This window comes from Chelonia mydas, chromosome 20 (genome assembly GCF_015237465.2).
Source record: "Chelonia mydas isolate rCheMyd1 chromosome 20, rCheMyd1.pri.v2, whole genome shotgun sequence".
NCBI classification, from domain to species: Eukaryota; Metazoa; Chordata; order Testudines; family Cheloniidae; genus Chelonia; species Chelonia mydas.
In genome coordinates this window covers 250,445-264,392 of record NC_051260.2, presented here as the reverse complement: position 1 = coordinate 264,392, position 13,948 = coordinate 250,445, and the positions used below count along the sequence as shown (strand labels likewise).

Sequence of the window (13,948 nt, the reverse complement as noted above, 5' to 3'; positions counted from 1 at the left end):
ATTGGATATTAGGAAAAACTTTTTCACGAAGAGGGTGGTGAAACACTGGAATGCGTTACCTAGGGAGGTGGTAGAATCTCCTTCCTTAGAGGTTTTTAAGGTCAGGCTTGACAAAGCCCTGGCTGGGATGATTTAACTGGGACTTGGTCCTGCTTCGAGCAGGGGGTTGGACTAGATGACCTTCTGAGGTCCCTTCCAACCCTGATATTCTATGATTCTATGATTCTATGAATGGAGACTGGCCCCAGGACAGAGCAGGATCGGGCCTCCTTGTTCCTTTAATCTCACAGCATTTAAAGAAAAGGAGGACTTGTGGCATCTTAGAGACTAACAAAGTCTCCTTTTCTTTTTGCGGATACAGACTAACACGGCTGCCACTCTGAAACAACATTTAAAGCCTCCCTTCTAGAGGCTTCAGCTCAGGAAAGCTCTTAAGCACGTTTAACTTTAAGCATTGCAGTCAATGGGACTCTCTCACACAGCTGAAGGTAAGTATGTACTTAAGTCATTCCAATTCAAGGCAAACGCTTTGTTCTGCAGCAGGTCTCCTCTTTGGTCCTCAGTTTGAGATGCACAACATGAGCCATGTGGGGAGGGAGCAGCTGCCTGGGGTGCTTCTGATTTCCCACCCACAAGCATAGAGTCCTGCAGCCCAGCTGTGGAGAAACAGGCTCAGTCTCTATCCTTTATCTCATCCATTTATAGTATCCTTTATATCATTAAGAGTAGGAGATATTGATATACAATGCATTTGTCACCTTATTGTGCTTCCTATGAAAATGTGTGTACATAGTACAGATACCAGAGATAATTCAACACTTTATACACTTGAAGGCATTCAGAGATCGGTAACAGAAAAATGGCACAATATCAAGGCCTAAATGCTACTGGATGGGTATCTACACTGATATGCCGCATACAGATATATATATATATATATGTACACACACATATATATATAGTAATATATATTATATATTATATATAAGAAATATAAAATGAGGATGATATAGTAAAAACAGACAAATAAAAAGTGATAAGTTTCAACGGGTGAGCATCAAGGTCAAATCCAAATCCAAGCCCCATCTTTAAAAGCTTTAGAGCGTGAGAGTGAAAATAAGAAAGAAAGAAAAGGAATGAAACTGCACAAAGGAGCCATAAGACAATGTATGGACGTGGCTGACCCGTTTGTCTTTGGGCGAGTGCTAGATACAAAGGCCTGACCCCGGTTCCTAATTTTGGTCAGGAAGTAAAATAATAACAATCATAAAGTAAAAAAAGATTAGAAAAATAATAAAAATGACATTGCAAAAGCTCTTAAAGCTAAGTAGCACTTCATCCCTGCAGAGCTGTCACTTGGTGGAGGGCACAGGGTAGATGCAAGAATTCTGGGGCTGGCTCTGACAGTGGAACAAAAGGATGGAGGCAGCCCAGGCAAGGTCCGGCTCTTGAGTCCCTGGCCTGGCTGCAGAGGGGGTTGGGTTTGTTACACACAAGTCTGGATAAATTCATGGAGGTTAAGTCCATTAATGGCTATTAGCCAGGATGGGTAAGGAATGGTGTCCCTAGCCTCTGTTTGTCAGAGGGTGGAGATGGATGGCAGGAGAGAGATCACTAGATCATTACCTGTTAGGTTCACTTCCTCTGAGGCACCTGGCATTGGCCACTGTCAGAAGACAAGATACTGGGCTGGATGGACCTTTGGTCTGACCCAGTACGGACATTCTTATGTTCTTAAGTCAAACTGACCTCACAGTTCCTCTCCTCTATGTACCAGAGTCCCATGGAGGGGCCATGACTGGGCTGGCTCTGCCCACACAGTAGCAGAGACTCTGAGACACAAAGGGCCAAAGGTGGCTGTGAACGACAGGCATGGCTGAAAAACCGAGCTCAGGGCCTGCCATTTTCAGAAGCTGCCGGTGATTTGGGAATTTCATCTGGAGAGGTTGTGGGGAGGGGGAGTGTCTGTGGGTCATTTCTGAAGGGTGGGTGTCTGTGAGTCCCCAGAGGGTTCTGCTTGGTGGAGGGCTTGGCTCAGCTGACCATGGCAGAGCTGAGGGCACAAGCAGGGTCGTGTGGACAGGATCTGTCCTGCTGGAAGCCTCCTTCCGTGGGAAGTTAGCTCAGCCCATGGGCACCAGCTTCCCCAGCCAGCTCTGAGCCACAGGCTTCCCTCGTGTCAGGCTTTTTCTGAGGATGCCTGGCTTCCGGGTGACTCCATGGCAGACGGGAATGCAAAGCCCTACATTTCCTGGGACAGCACCTGCCTAGAGGACATGTGACCGGCCTGGGAAAGCTGGATAGGTGCCTTTTAGGGAGGCATGGCTCCCCGCCCCCAAACCCTGTGTCGGACTATCCATAGTGCAGCTCTGGAGTGTGGGCTGTCCCGGGCAGGCTCCCCTTCCTGGCTGATCCCACCTGCATGGGAAATGGCAGCACGATGAGTGTGAGCTTCATCCATCAGTATTTTCTTTGCCTGTTATGCTGACCCTAGTGCTCCCCATAGCACATCCATCCCCAGCTGCCTGGCTTGGCAAGCTTATCTGGCAAGGACTATGCAACAGCAGGGGCTTATAGGCCTGAGGGGGATTCTTCCCTTTATGTGCCCCATTAGCTATGAGGCTTCTGTCTTAGGGGAAAAGGAGGCTGAAGCCTCTTAGGGTTTTTGGAAAGTCCTCCTTGACCCTGCAGCATGGCTACTGTACGGGCCTCATTCCTCTCTCCCACCCCAAGTTACAGTCTTTGGCACTGTCAACACAGAGGGGCCTCTCTGGATGCCTCTGGATTGTGTAGGTTCCAGATATCAGAGTTTGGGCAGGAGACTTCTCTGGGGGTGCGGCATGTGGAAGAGGGTGATGGTGAAGGGAGGAAGAAGGCTGTGCTAGCTCACAGATGGGGCTATCATTACTCCAGCTCAGTCCACACAGCATCAACCGCTGTCATGTTGGAGGGGACAGGAGCAGGGGAGACCTGGGGGCATCTGCCCTCGAGCTGAACCAACAGCCAGGGAAGGCTCCCAGGCACCATCATGCTCAGAGACTCAGTGCCAGGGGCAGGGGACTAAGTTCAGAGCAAGACTGTGGCTGCTGAATCGGCTGCGGTGCACATGGGACACACAGTGGAAGCTTCTGGGATCCAGCTCTCACCATCAGCCTCTCCCATCCACACTGGAGGTGAAATGCTGAAAGAGGGGCCCAGCAAACATGCTGCCATAGCAGTGGGGGCCCTGGCTCAGAGGACAGGCATCGGAAGCTCCCACCTTCGTGGAGGTGATGCTTCAGTACTAACAGATTCCCCTGCTCTGTGGAGAGCTGGCTCGAGCTGAGTGCAGGGACCAGGCCTCCTCGTGCTCGCTCATAACCCTCCCCCCACCAAGGCTCTCTCCAGTGTGATGCGTGGATGTGGGATAGACATGGAAACCAGGTAAATGGACAGGAATGTGGAACATGGGAGAGGGATTACTTCCCCCAACGTGACTGCCGCCGAAGGGCTGATTCTTCTGGGCTCCTTTCTCTTTTTAGTTAGAAACAAATTGAGGAGCCAAGGAGGAGCGGGCCAGGTCCTGTGGCCCGGCCCGGTCCATGTGTAGCTCCTACACAGGCTGCAGAGTCAGTACTCTGTGTGTGTGGCGGGGGTCGGGGGGGGGGCTGGGACCGGAACGTCCAAGAGTCTCTAAACTATGGGGGGGTGAGGGAGCAGCTGGCGCTGAGTCTGTATCCAGGGTCAGAAACCAACCCAACCACCTGCCACCTGGCCCTAAACCTGAGGCCATCACTCTTGTTAATGTCCCACTGTGGCGAGGAGCAAGGGCCCCTAGGTGTGTCCCCTCCACGGATGCCCCCCAGGGACAGGGGCCGCTCTCCGGAGGGCTTTGGTAGTGTACGTTGTACATCCAGACGTCAGTTAGCAGGTGAAGTCCTCAAACGTGCCCCGGGCCGGGTGGTGAGGTAGGATGTTGGCTGCATACGTCATCCCGGCTGGGTGGCCCCTTAGGCTCTCGCAGGGATTCTGGGGGCAAGGGAGATGAGGGAAGGAGAGTTAAGTGTGGATGGTCCCGAGCACAGGGAGAAGAGCAGATGTTACAGCGACAGCATCATGCAATGCCTTGATAGAGGCAAGAGTCCAGCCCTCTAGTAATCACAGAGACCAGAGGCTCTGGCAGCATTTGGGGAGCCCAGCAGCTCAGGGGATGCCCCAGAAACACTTAGTGCCCTTGCCCAGGGAGCTCCAGAGCACAGGAGATCTCCATATACCTGGCTGAGTGATGCCACCTCCCATGAACAAAGACCCTGTTTAGAGATGGGCTGCAAGATTTGTGGCTCTTCTGTAATGAGTGAACCAGCTCCCTAGGCCCAATGCCCCTGAGCTTGGGGGATCTGTGCATCTGGGTCCGAACATTCTGGCTTGGGTCATGGCGCCAAGAGAACCACAGTTGTCAGCTATCTTCAGCAAGCCAGTCGGCACTGAACTCCGGTGCCTAAATACCATGGTGACTAGCACACTAGCAAGACCTGGGCGGTTTTCTATCCTCTCCCTCTCCAAAGGCTGCCAGCTATCACTCCAGGCAGTCCCAGAGGACAGGGGTACTGGGCACTGGAGCATGAGGCCCCAAGCTGGCATGCTCAGTGCCCTGCTGTTGATCCCAGCCATGTCCTTTCACTGCAGGTTGCTCCCCAGCAATCCCCACAGCACAAAGGTCATTCCCATGAGCCACTTTCTGAGCAGCCTACAGGCTTTGGGGGTTTCTAACTTTGGCCTTCAAGGCAGGCAGTCCTCTCTTAGCCCTCCTTGCTAGTTCAGAGGTGAAGGAGCAGGAAGAGACCAGGACAAGGGTGCTAAAGGGAAGGACTGAGATGCATGCCCTATGTATGAGGACCTTGCATAGCACCTGGCTACCCTACAGCAGGCGCTGGCCTGTGATATGGATCTGCCTGTCTCACAAGCACTCAGCAATCTCCTATAGAACCCCCAGCCCCAGCGGGCTCGCTGAGCAGCTTGGGGGGCACTGCAGGGCAGCGTGCTGCCGCTCCCCCAACATAGGGGTCAGTGGAGATGTCGGGGAGTCTAACTGAGCTGTGGCCCATGCCACGAAGAGAAGGGCAGGTTCAGGCACTTACATGGCGTTTCACATCATCCATGCTCAGGGTGACGCCCTTGTCTGTGTTGTTCCTTTTGTGATTCTTTTGGCACTTGGCGCGGCGACACAGCTTGTACTTTATGACCTGAAAGTGAAAGCAGCTCCTTGGTGGCATGGCCCCCTCATGGTGACCCAAAGCACCCTGCGCGCTGAGGAGCCGGGGGCACATCAGGGGCACCAGTTACAGGGGGGCAGTGCTGAGGTAAGTCACATGATGAGGGGCTAGTGGAAACAGCACAGGCCAGATCCTGCTCCCAGCCATAGCAAGGTAAATCCAGAGTGACTCCCCATTCTGGACTGGCTGCAGGGTATCTGAGATCAGAAACTCACCCACAACATACGAAGAGGCTCACAGTTCCCATGGGCAGCAGGGATTTGGGTCCCAGGGGATTGGCAGGAGGCGTGCGAGGCTGGCACCAGCCTAGGGGGAGCTTTCATGCTGAGTGGGAAGGGACTGGGAGGACAGAGGGGGGCTGGCGGGCGAGACCACGCAGGGAGTAGGCAGTGAAGTGACATGCAGAGATGAATGTGAGGAAGGAGCTGTGGGGGAAGCAGTGTGACGAGGATTGACCTTAGGGGAGCATCTTGGTGCATCATGGGGGATGGTTCTCAACCCCCACAGCAGAGTGGGGTTCCTGGTGATCCCTCCTTCACTCACCTCATAGGCATAATCGAACAGCTCCAGCACGGTCAGGATGCTGGCCCCAATGAACAGCCCCATCTGCCCACCAATGTCGCCTGGAGACGAGAGGGATGAGAGCAGTCAGGGCGGGCTGGCTGAGAGTGGGTGGCCCCTCAGCCACTCAGGGGCTCAGTTATATAGTGTAGGACAGGACAGCTGAGGAATGGAGACAAGACAGAGGGAGGGAGGGAGGGAAAGGAGAAGGCAGCAGCTGCATCTGCCATAGCAGCTCATCCACTTGTAGTGACAGGTTTCAGAGTAGCAGCCGTGTTAGTCTGTATCCGCAAAAAGAAAAGGAGTACTTGTGGCACCTTAGAGGCTCAATAAATGCTCAAATAAATTTGTTAGTCTCTAAGGTGCCACAAGTACTCCTTTTCTTTTCACTTGTAGTGAGAGGCTGGATCTCTCCCCCCCGGAGTTCACTCTAGTGGTGTCCGATGAGCCTGTGACACGAACACCCCCTGCCCCTCGGCAAACCAAAACCGGAGGCGTCTGGGGATCCTTGGTCCTGACTCCAGGCTGCAGTTTGGTGAGCTCTGATCTGCTGGACTGGTGAACCTACGAGCTCAGTGACCCTCCACATGGGCTCAGGGCATGGGTTCTGCACCCTCTGCTCACTGGAAGTAGGGTAGCAAGTCCTTCCGCTCTGCAATGAATGGACTCACCAGTGGCCAGGGCTCTGCGCTCCAATGTGAGATTCACTAGGAAGACCCAGGGATGAGGCCAAGGAGCCATGGAGCCTGCAGCCATGCCAGGATTTCCCCAAAGCACCAGGGTTCTGGGGTACAGGTTTTGGCTCTGTGTCCCCAATAAACACCCCTCCGTATGGAGCCAGCAAAGCCCCCGGCCCTTGCGGATGGCTACTCCGAGAGGCCAAATACTAACAGCTCCCATTGACTCTAGGAATTGAGCCCTGACTCTTCTTAGCCTCTCATGAAGGGGCTGGGACTGGCTGTCAGGCTCTAGGGCCCTGCATAGGTATGCAGAGCTGCTCCACTGACTCATACCAGCAGCTAGACCAAGTGGGATCTGCTCCATCTTTGGAGTACCGAGGCCCAAGAGCTTCTCTAACGCAAGGGAGAGCTGGGGCAGGGAGGTTCTGAAGGAGAAAGCCTCAGAAGAGCCAAGTCAGGAGGGATAAGGTGTGTGTGTGTCTGTATGTGGGGGGTAGTTTTGGACAGTGATCTGCCTCATGGAATGGGGCCCCCACCCACTTCCAGGGGTATTTCCATTCCCCAGTCAGCCCTGAGGCAACGTTGACCTTTCTAAGCTACCCTTATTGGCTCACCTGCCTGCCATATAACCTTATAAACCAATCTCTCATTGGCTCACCTCTCTGCCCTGAGCTTGATAAGCTTCTCTCATTGGCTCACCCACCTGCCCTACAAGGGCCTGTCAATTGGGACCTCACACCAGTGCACTTGCACCCAGGGATCCTATATAATTTCTGCACTTCATGAGCCCTACTCCCTCAGCCGGCTAGAGACCAAACCACAGTGGCTCTGCACTGAGATGACATCTGCTCATTAAATGGAGCCATTACTATTTTCTAATTGGTTTATTCAAAAAGCCCTTAAACATCTGCACTTGGGTCTGCAGGAAGGAGTCTGCTGCAGAGAAAACAGATCAGGACGGGAACTTTGGGGAAGGACAGGTACAGATAATGCTACTTCCCGCTCACTGAAATCTGGTTCACCTGCCAGACACGGACCACACGGTCCCCCATCTGCCTGGGGTGGGATGGGAGGCAAATCGCTGAGCTGAGCCAGCAGCCATGGTCTAGGCTCAGAGGTGAGGTGTGCGAGGGGGTGAGTTCCGTGCTGAAGGTGGGCACACAGCCATCTGAGCTGGGGGCGATCATGCTCCCCGTCATCCCATATGATGTTCTGGGCCAGGTACATCAGATTTACCCCAGTGCCACTCACAGCAGGCTCTGTCCCCAAGGGGGCAGCAGGAGAAGCAGTAGCCTCGTGTAAGAACAGCTCCCACCAACCCCCCACTGAGGCTCATCCTGGTCCCACAGAAGCCAGTGGGAGTTTTGCAATTCACAGCAGTGGGATCAGGACTCAGCTACTGCACTCAGATGTGCAGTGTCTCTCAGCCTCCCGCAGCACACATCACCATGTGCCTGGCCTTAGAGCCATGGAATTACCATCTGCCCCACCTCTCCCCTGCACTCAGCACCAAAGGCCCTGCTCTCCCAGGGGACTCCACAGCTCATGCCCACTGGGCTGCCGCAGAGCCACGGTCTCTGACTGCCCTCCCTGCTTCAGCTTACCTCCAGCATCACCGACAGGTGGAAGGGAGAGCCACAGCTCACTGGAGGTGACAGGAGGCATCCGGGGCTTAGTGTAGGGGGAGTCATTGGAGCTGAATGGACCCCTACCACAAGCACTCAGCTAGCATTGCTCAGCAGTGACCACAAGGCCGGGCTCCCTACCTGCCCCTGAGTATGGAGGGGAAACATGGCTCACCTAGCAAGCCAGCCACCTCGTAGGCCTTCTTCTGCTCAATTGTCTCATAGTTCAGGGCTTCAAAGAAGATATCCAGCACTAGGAAGTTCTCCCTGCAAGAGAGGAAGGGAGTGTCACTGGATGGGGCTGGCTCTGTGTGACAGCCTGGAGTCTCTGAAGCACATCCAGCATGGACGAAACCAGCAGGAAGCCATGAGACCAGGGAAAGGAGACTAGGCATTAAGAACCGGCACCTGGCGTCCCATAGATGTGGAGACTGGACAGGTGCCTAGGGGGACAATGGGGAATGAAACTCGTGTGGCACTGGCAATATGTGCAGTGTCCTGGCTCCATCGGCTCTGCCCCCAGGTCTGCGGTGCAAGCCTCCTCCCCAGTTACCCAATGTACTGCTCCGACTTGTTGTGTTTCTTGGCCAGGTACTTGGCTGAGGCCTTGCTGGGGATTTTCACCATGGACAACTCCTTGCCAAAGCGGGTGACGTTGCAGGGCATCTCACAGACGCAGTAATCGTTGTCCTTCTCCAGCAGGAAATCTGGGGGGAGGAGGGAGGTGAGCGGAAAGGAGGGGAACGGAGAGAGAGAACAAAATAAAACAATAGCAAATCATACTCTAAAGGGGCCTCTCGACATTCCTCAAACTTCAAAACTGCCCTGGAAAGTGCCCCTCAAGCCACTGAACAGGAGAAGAAAGAGGGGGACAATTTCCGGAAGATTTCTAGGACCCTCTCCTCCCAGTTCCCACTTGTAAGCCATTCCCCTGTCCTAGCTAAGGCTCTCGGGAGGTCAATGGCAACAAAACAAACACAAGGCACTACCAGAGCCAAATGAAAGAAGGAGAAAGAAAATCACCATCTGAAAACGATGCAAATAGAAACAAATGAAGGGGGCAGGGCAATCAGTGCAGGGATCAGAGGGAGGGACAGGGGAAGAGAGAGGTGAGAAATATGGCACCCGCAGTCACGTTACAGAAGAGTCTTTGGAGTCTAAAGGATGAATGTAAATGGGGGACACAGTCTGCTACAACCAAGTCACCATCACTGCCAGCCATTGGCAAGGCCGCGTGGCCAAGTCTGATGTGGCAGTAGGGTCCTTGACAGGTGTGCAAGAGAAGTGTAAACCACGGTATCAGAGTGTGGGTCTTTCTCCTTTAGTGGGTGGTCCACATATGAGAATAAGGGTCTACTGCAGCTGCCAGCTAATGGAGCTACTCCCTAAGTTCAAGCAGTAAAAGCTTGTGCTTTTAGCAGTGAATGGCCAGAGTTCAACCCTGAAGACAGCTGCTAGTGATGGTCACAGGAGCACAGATACCATCAGGGTGAAGACCATGGAGGTGTCTCAGACATAGCCAGAGTCATCTTCATCCTTTAGGGCTTAAAAAACTGGTTGCACCCTGGAGAGATTGCTCCATCCATGCATAGAGAGCCTGACGGGACCATGACTCTGAGCTTCTGTAGTAGCAGGTGTGGTGCTGGACCCCAGAGGCAGAAGGAAATGCACGCCTAGATGGACTGAAGGGCCTGATTCAGAGATGGATAGAGTCCCTTCGTGCTACACCCCTTCCTGATGTCTAGGGGACCTGCATGGGGTTGCTGGCTCCCCATTAGAAACTGGAATGAGGTATGAGTTACGGTAGGGATGGGGGCCTTCCTTCACACACCCCACTGCTGCTGGGTGCTCTCCTTGCCCCTTGATATGCATGGCACAGCAAGAACCCTGTCCTCCTGGAATGGAGCAGGCCCAAATGCTCCGCTTTGGGCTAGTGGCCAAACCTTCAAAAGGGAGAGGGGGCAAGGCAGTCTCACCTAAGGCTGGGTCCGCGCACTCCTTGTACTGCTCGGGGGTGCAATAGGGGGCATCGCCTGCAGGGAGACAGAAGAGCAAAGTTTCAGTTGAATCTCTGTGCTGGGGCTGGATTTAAGGTGAAGAGGTTGATCCAGTGGGTGTGTGTGGGGGAGTGGGTGGATGACATCAGACTACACAGGCCATTGGTCTGATCCAGCCAAGGAGGGGGAGATACTGGACTACACGGGCCATTGATCTGATCCAGCCGAGGAGGGGGAGATACTGGACTACACAGGCCATTGATCTGATCCAGCCGTGGAGGGGGAGATACTGGACTACAGAGGCCATTGGTCTGATTTGATATGGGAGGGGGGCTGTGGAGGGAGGATAGTGAGCTAGATGAGCCATTGGTCTGGTCCAGCATGGGTGTGGAGGAGAGGGGTACAGGAACAGCTAGACAAGCAATCTTATCCTGTGTGGCAGCCTGCATAGTTATTTTGCTGCTCCTTGAATCTGTGTGTTGTTTCCTAGCCTGCACTCTTCCCCCCGCCCCCGTGGACCAGGAGACCTCCCAACAATCTCAAAACCCTCCCTGTACCATCAGCATCCTGAGCATACAGAGAGTCTTGACTTTAACACCTCACCTCGACTGTGTACAGAATCCCCACCCCAGGTTAAGCAATCAGCCAGAATAATGTAGGGTCTGTGATTCCGTATGTTAATTTCCAAGGATCTGTGGAACACACCTTACTTGCTATGGCCTGTTTGCAAGTGACTAGTCCCATCAGTGCTAAAGCCCTTGGAATAAAGGGCTGGTTCCATGAGAGGGGAAGTGGTTCCCAGCTCTTTGTGGGTGAACAAAGTAGAAGGTTCAATCCGCAGCCCCCGGGGGGACTGCTGCCTGGTCTCCCCACCTGCCTGCAGCAGCACATGCCTGCCTCGGGATTTATGCTGCCTTATTTATTTCCTTCAAGCCAGCCTTGGATCTTAGACAAATACTGGGCCTACCCCAATCTTGGTACTGCAGTAGCTGCCATTCAAATGCTGATCAGCACTGTCTGGTCTGATCTTCAGAGATGGGCTTAGTGAGGGGTCTGTGGGCAGCCTGCTCCAGAGCCAGCACCCTCCATGGAGACCTCCAAACGCACTGGGGAGGTACCTTCAGGGGCACTCTGGGGACACAGCATTACCTGCTTGCACACCCCAGAGTAAGTTTAACCCCCAACTCCACTGCCAGAGCCCACGTGTCTGCCTGAGCAAGCCCATCTCCCATGGTATTCTGGCTCCCGCACTGCCTGGATATGTTTCTTGATAGGCTGAGAATTGAGAGGAATTTGAGGGATTAAATTGGAATCCATCCTGGAGCCACAGAGCTGTGCTGGAAGTGCCAGAATAGCTGGGATTTAGGGGAGGGGGCTGCAGCAGACTCAGGCCAGAGCTGCATTAACTGCAAAGGCTGTGCTCTGACAGCAGTGGGTCTCAGCTCATGCACTGTAAGGTGCTGTTCATCTTCAGGTATTGTTTGCCCCAAAGCAGGACATGGAACAAGACAGAGCAGTGTCCTCTTGAGGCAGGAATCCTGGAGCAAGGAGAGAGAGAGGGGGGCACTGGACTAGATGGGTCACTGGTCGGCTCTGGTACAAGAAGCAAGATAATGGACTAGATCTACTAGCAGTGTGTGGCAGACGGATACCTGTTGAAATGAACCATTGGGCTGATCCACGGCAACAATGAAGTGGAGGGTTACCGGGCTAAGTGGCCCATTGGTCAGATCTGGGGCAGGGAGGCAGTGTGGGGGATACTAGGCTAGGTGGGTCCATTGGTTTGATCTGGGGTGGCAGGGAGGCACTGGGGGGATACTGGGCTAGATGAGTTTCTGATCTGGGGTGGCAGGGAGATGCTCTGAGCTGCACAGGGAGTGTCCTACCCGGGGCTGGTTTGGGCCTGTCCCTGTCCCCATTTGGGCTCACCTCGCATGTGCACCATGCGGCAGTTGCAGTTCTCCACCAGGTAGCGGGTCTCACAGTCAATGCGACAGGCCGCGATGCTGTAGGTGTCGTAGAACTCAGAGTCTCTGGTTATGGATTGGCAGTTACCCCAGGGCGGGGGAAGGTAGATCAGCTGGGGCAGAGCAGGGAAGAATGAGAACAGGAGCCCCACCCCTTCTCTCCCCAGGGAATGCTCCCAGAAGGCTCTTGTTGAGCACCAAGGTGGACCAGGCACTGATCAGGCCACCATAGGAGCAAGCTGAGAATCTCAGAGTATCGATTAACTAGGCCCACAAGCCCCTGTGTCAGGCTCACTTTCCCCATTCTACTGATTTTAAAATGTCTAATTTTAGTAGCTGCTGTTTAACATCCTCCTGAGATATCAGTGGAATGGAAAGAATGTTATCATCTGATATGATTATTTCATGTTTTTTCCCCAAATACAGAACAGAAACATTAATTGAACGCTTCTGTCTTTTCTGCATTATTATTGATAATTCTACCATTTCCATCTAATAATGGACCAATACCATTGTTAGGATTCTTTTTGTTCCTAATATATTTAAAAAACTCCTTATTTTCCTTAACTCTGCTGGCCACCGTTTTCTCCTTGTGTCCCTTTGCTTTCCTTATCAATTTTCTACAATTTCTAGCATCTGATTTATATTAATATCAACTGCCCCTTTGTTATATATTATTTTTAATTTTTTCATAGCTGGCTTTGCTTCCCCTCTAAACCAGGTCTTTTTTTAACAATACAGCCTTATTCCTTGAGTGTGGGATGGTGGCTTTTGGGACATCTAGTGGAAGTGCTGTTAAACAATTCCCAATTATCCTTCATGCTTTTCTGATTAAATTCTTCCTCCCACCTGATTTGGCTCATGATTGTTTGTTATAATTGTCAAGAAGTGCAGTGACATAAGAACGGCCATACTGGGTCAGACCTATGGTCCATCTGGCCCAGAATCGTGTCTTCTGACAGTGGCCAATGCCAGAAGCTTTAGAGGGAAAAAGGCATTAATCCGGTGATCCATCACCTGTCATTCAGTCCCAGCATCTGGCAGTCAGAGGCTTAGGGACACAAAGCATGGGGTTGCGTCCCTGACCATCCTGGATAATTGTCATTGATGGACCTATCCTCCAGGAACTTATCTAATTCTTTTTTGAACCCAGTTATAGTTTTGACCTTCACAACATCCCATGGCAGCGAGTTCCACAGGCTGACTGTGTGTTGTGTGAAGAAATACTTCCTTTTGTTTGTTGTAAACCTGCTGCCTATTAATTTCATTGGGTGACCCCTGGTTCACGTGTTATGTGAAAGGGTAAATAACACTTCCTTATTCACTTTCTCCACACCATTCAGGATTTTATAGACCTCTATCAGATCCCCACCTTAACCCTTCAGGTTCCTGGAATGCTGCATCCACCCCTTCCCCCCCGCTTAGTATTTCTTCTCTGTCTGTGTCAGGCAGAGGCAGCTCAGGGGCTGCCAGCACAGAGTGCCCAGCCCAGTGCTCTCCCTGCCCCTCACCCGCTGCTCCTGGCAGGACACAAAGGTCTGGAATCCAGGTGCCACCCCAAAGCCCAGCTGGTCAATTAAGGGAGGTTCGTCCTGGCTGTGAATCTGCACTTTGATCCCAGCTTCAAACGAGAGCTCATCTGCAACAAAGAGAAAAGTGGGAGCTGAGTATCTGAGAGGGTTGGAGAACCCAGGCATCCTGGGTGAGAACTCTCTGGAGCCCATTTCATATCCGCAGGATACACCTATTCTGCTCTCCTCCAGGGCATATGTTAACCTAGCTTCAGAGAGGTTGTCCTGTCTTTAATGGAGCTTGGTGTGGAATTAACCCTGTCCCTGCCAGTGTGAAGAGCCCTTTCAGGCCTGG

General features: G+C 52.7%; 1 protein-coding gene across 3 annotated transcripts in view; it reads right to left on the bottom strand.

Annotated features, from left to right (window-relative positions):
* Window positions 1–672: 672 nt before the first annotated feature.
* The window catches only part of ASIC1 (acid sensing ion channel subunit 1), a 125,423-nt gene continuing 112,147 nt past the window's right edge, over window positions 673–13,948 (bottom strand). The window contains exons 6-14 of one of the 3 annotated variants that reach the window (XM_037884171.2): window positions 13,594–13,721; window positions 12,045–12,195; window positions 10,095–10,151; window positions 9,142–9,144; window positions 8,672–8,825; window positions 8,294–8,385; window positions 5,796–5,875; window positions 5,118–5,222; window positions 674–4,008 (exon numbers count right to left, since the gene is read on the bottom strand). In XM_037884171.2, coding sequence (XP_037740099.1) covers window positions 3,904–4,008; window positions 5,118–5,222; window positions 5,796–5,875; window positions 8,294–8,385; window positions 8,672–8,825; window positions 9,142–9,144; window positions 10,095–10,151; window positions 12,045–12,195; window positions 13,594–13,721 — 875 coding nt within the window. In that variant the 3' untranslated portion in view covers window positions 674–3,903. Of the gene's footprint in view, window positions 4,009–5,117; window positions 5,223–5,795; window positions 5,876–8,293; window positions 8,386–8,671; window positions 8,826–9,141; window positions 9,145–10,094; window positions 10,152–12,044; window positions 12,196–13,593; window positions 13,722–13,948 lie in introns of all 3 variants that reach the window. The other 2 variants (XM_007064685.4, XM_007064686.4) reach the window with 2 other exon arrangements.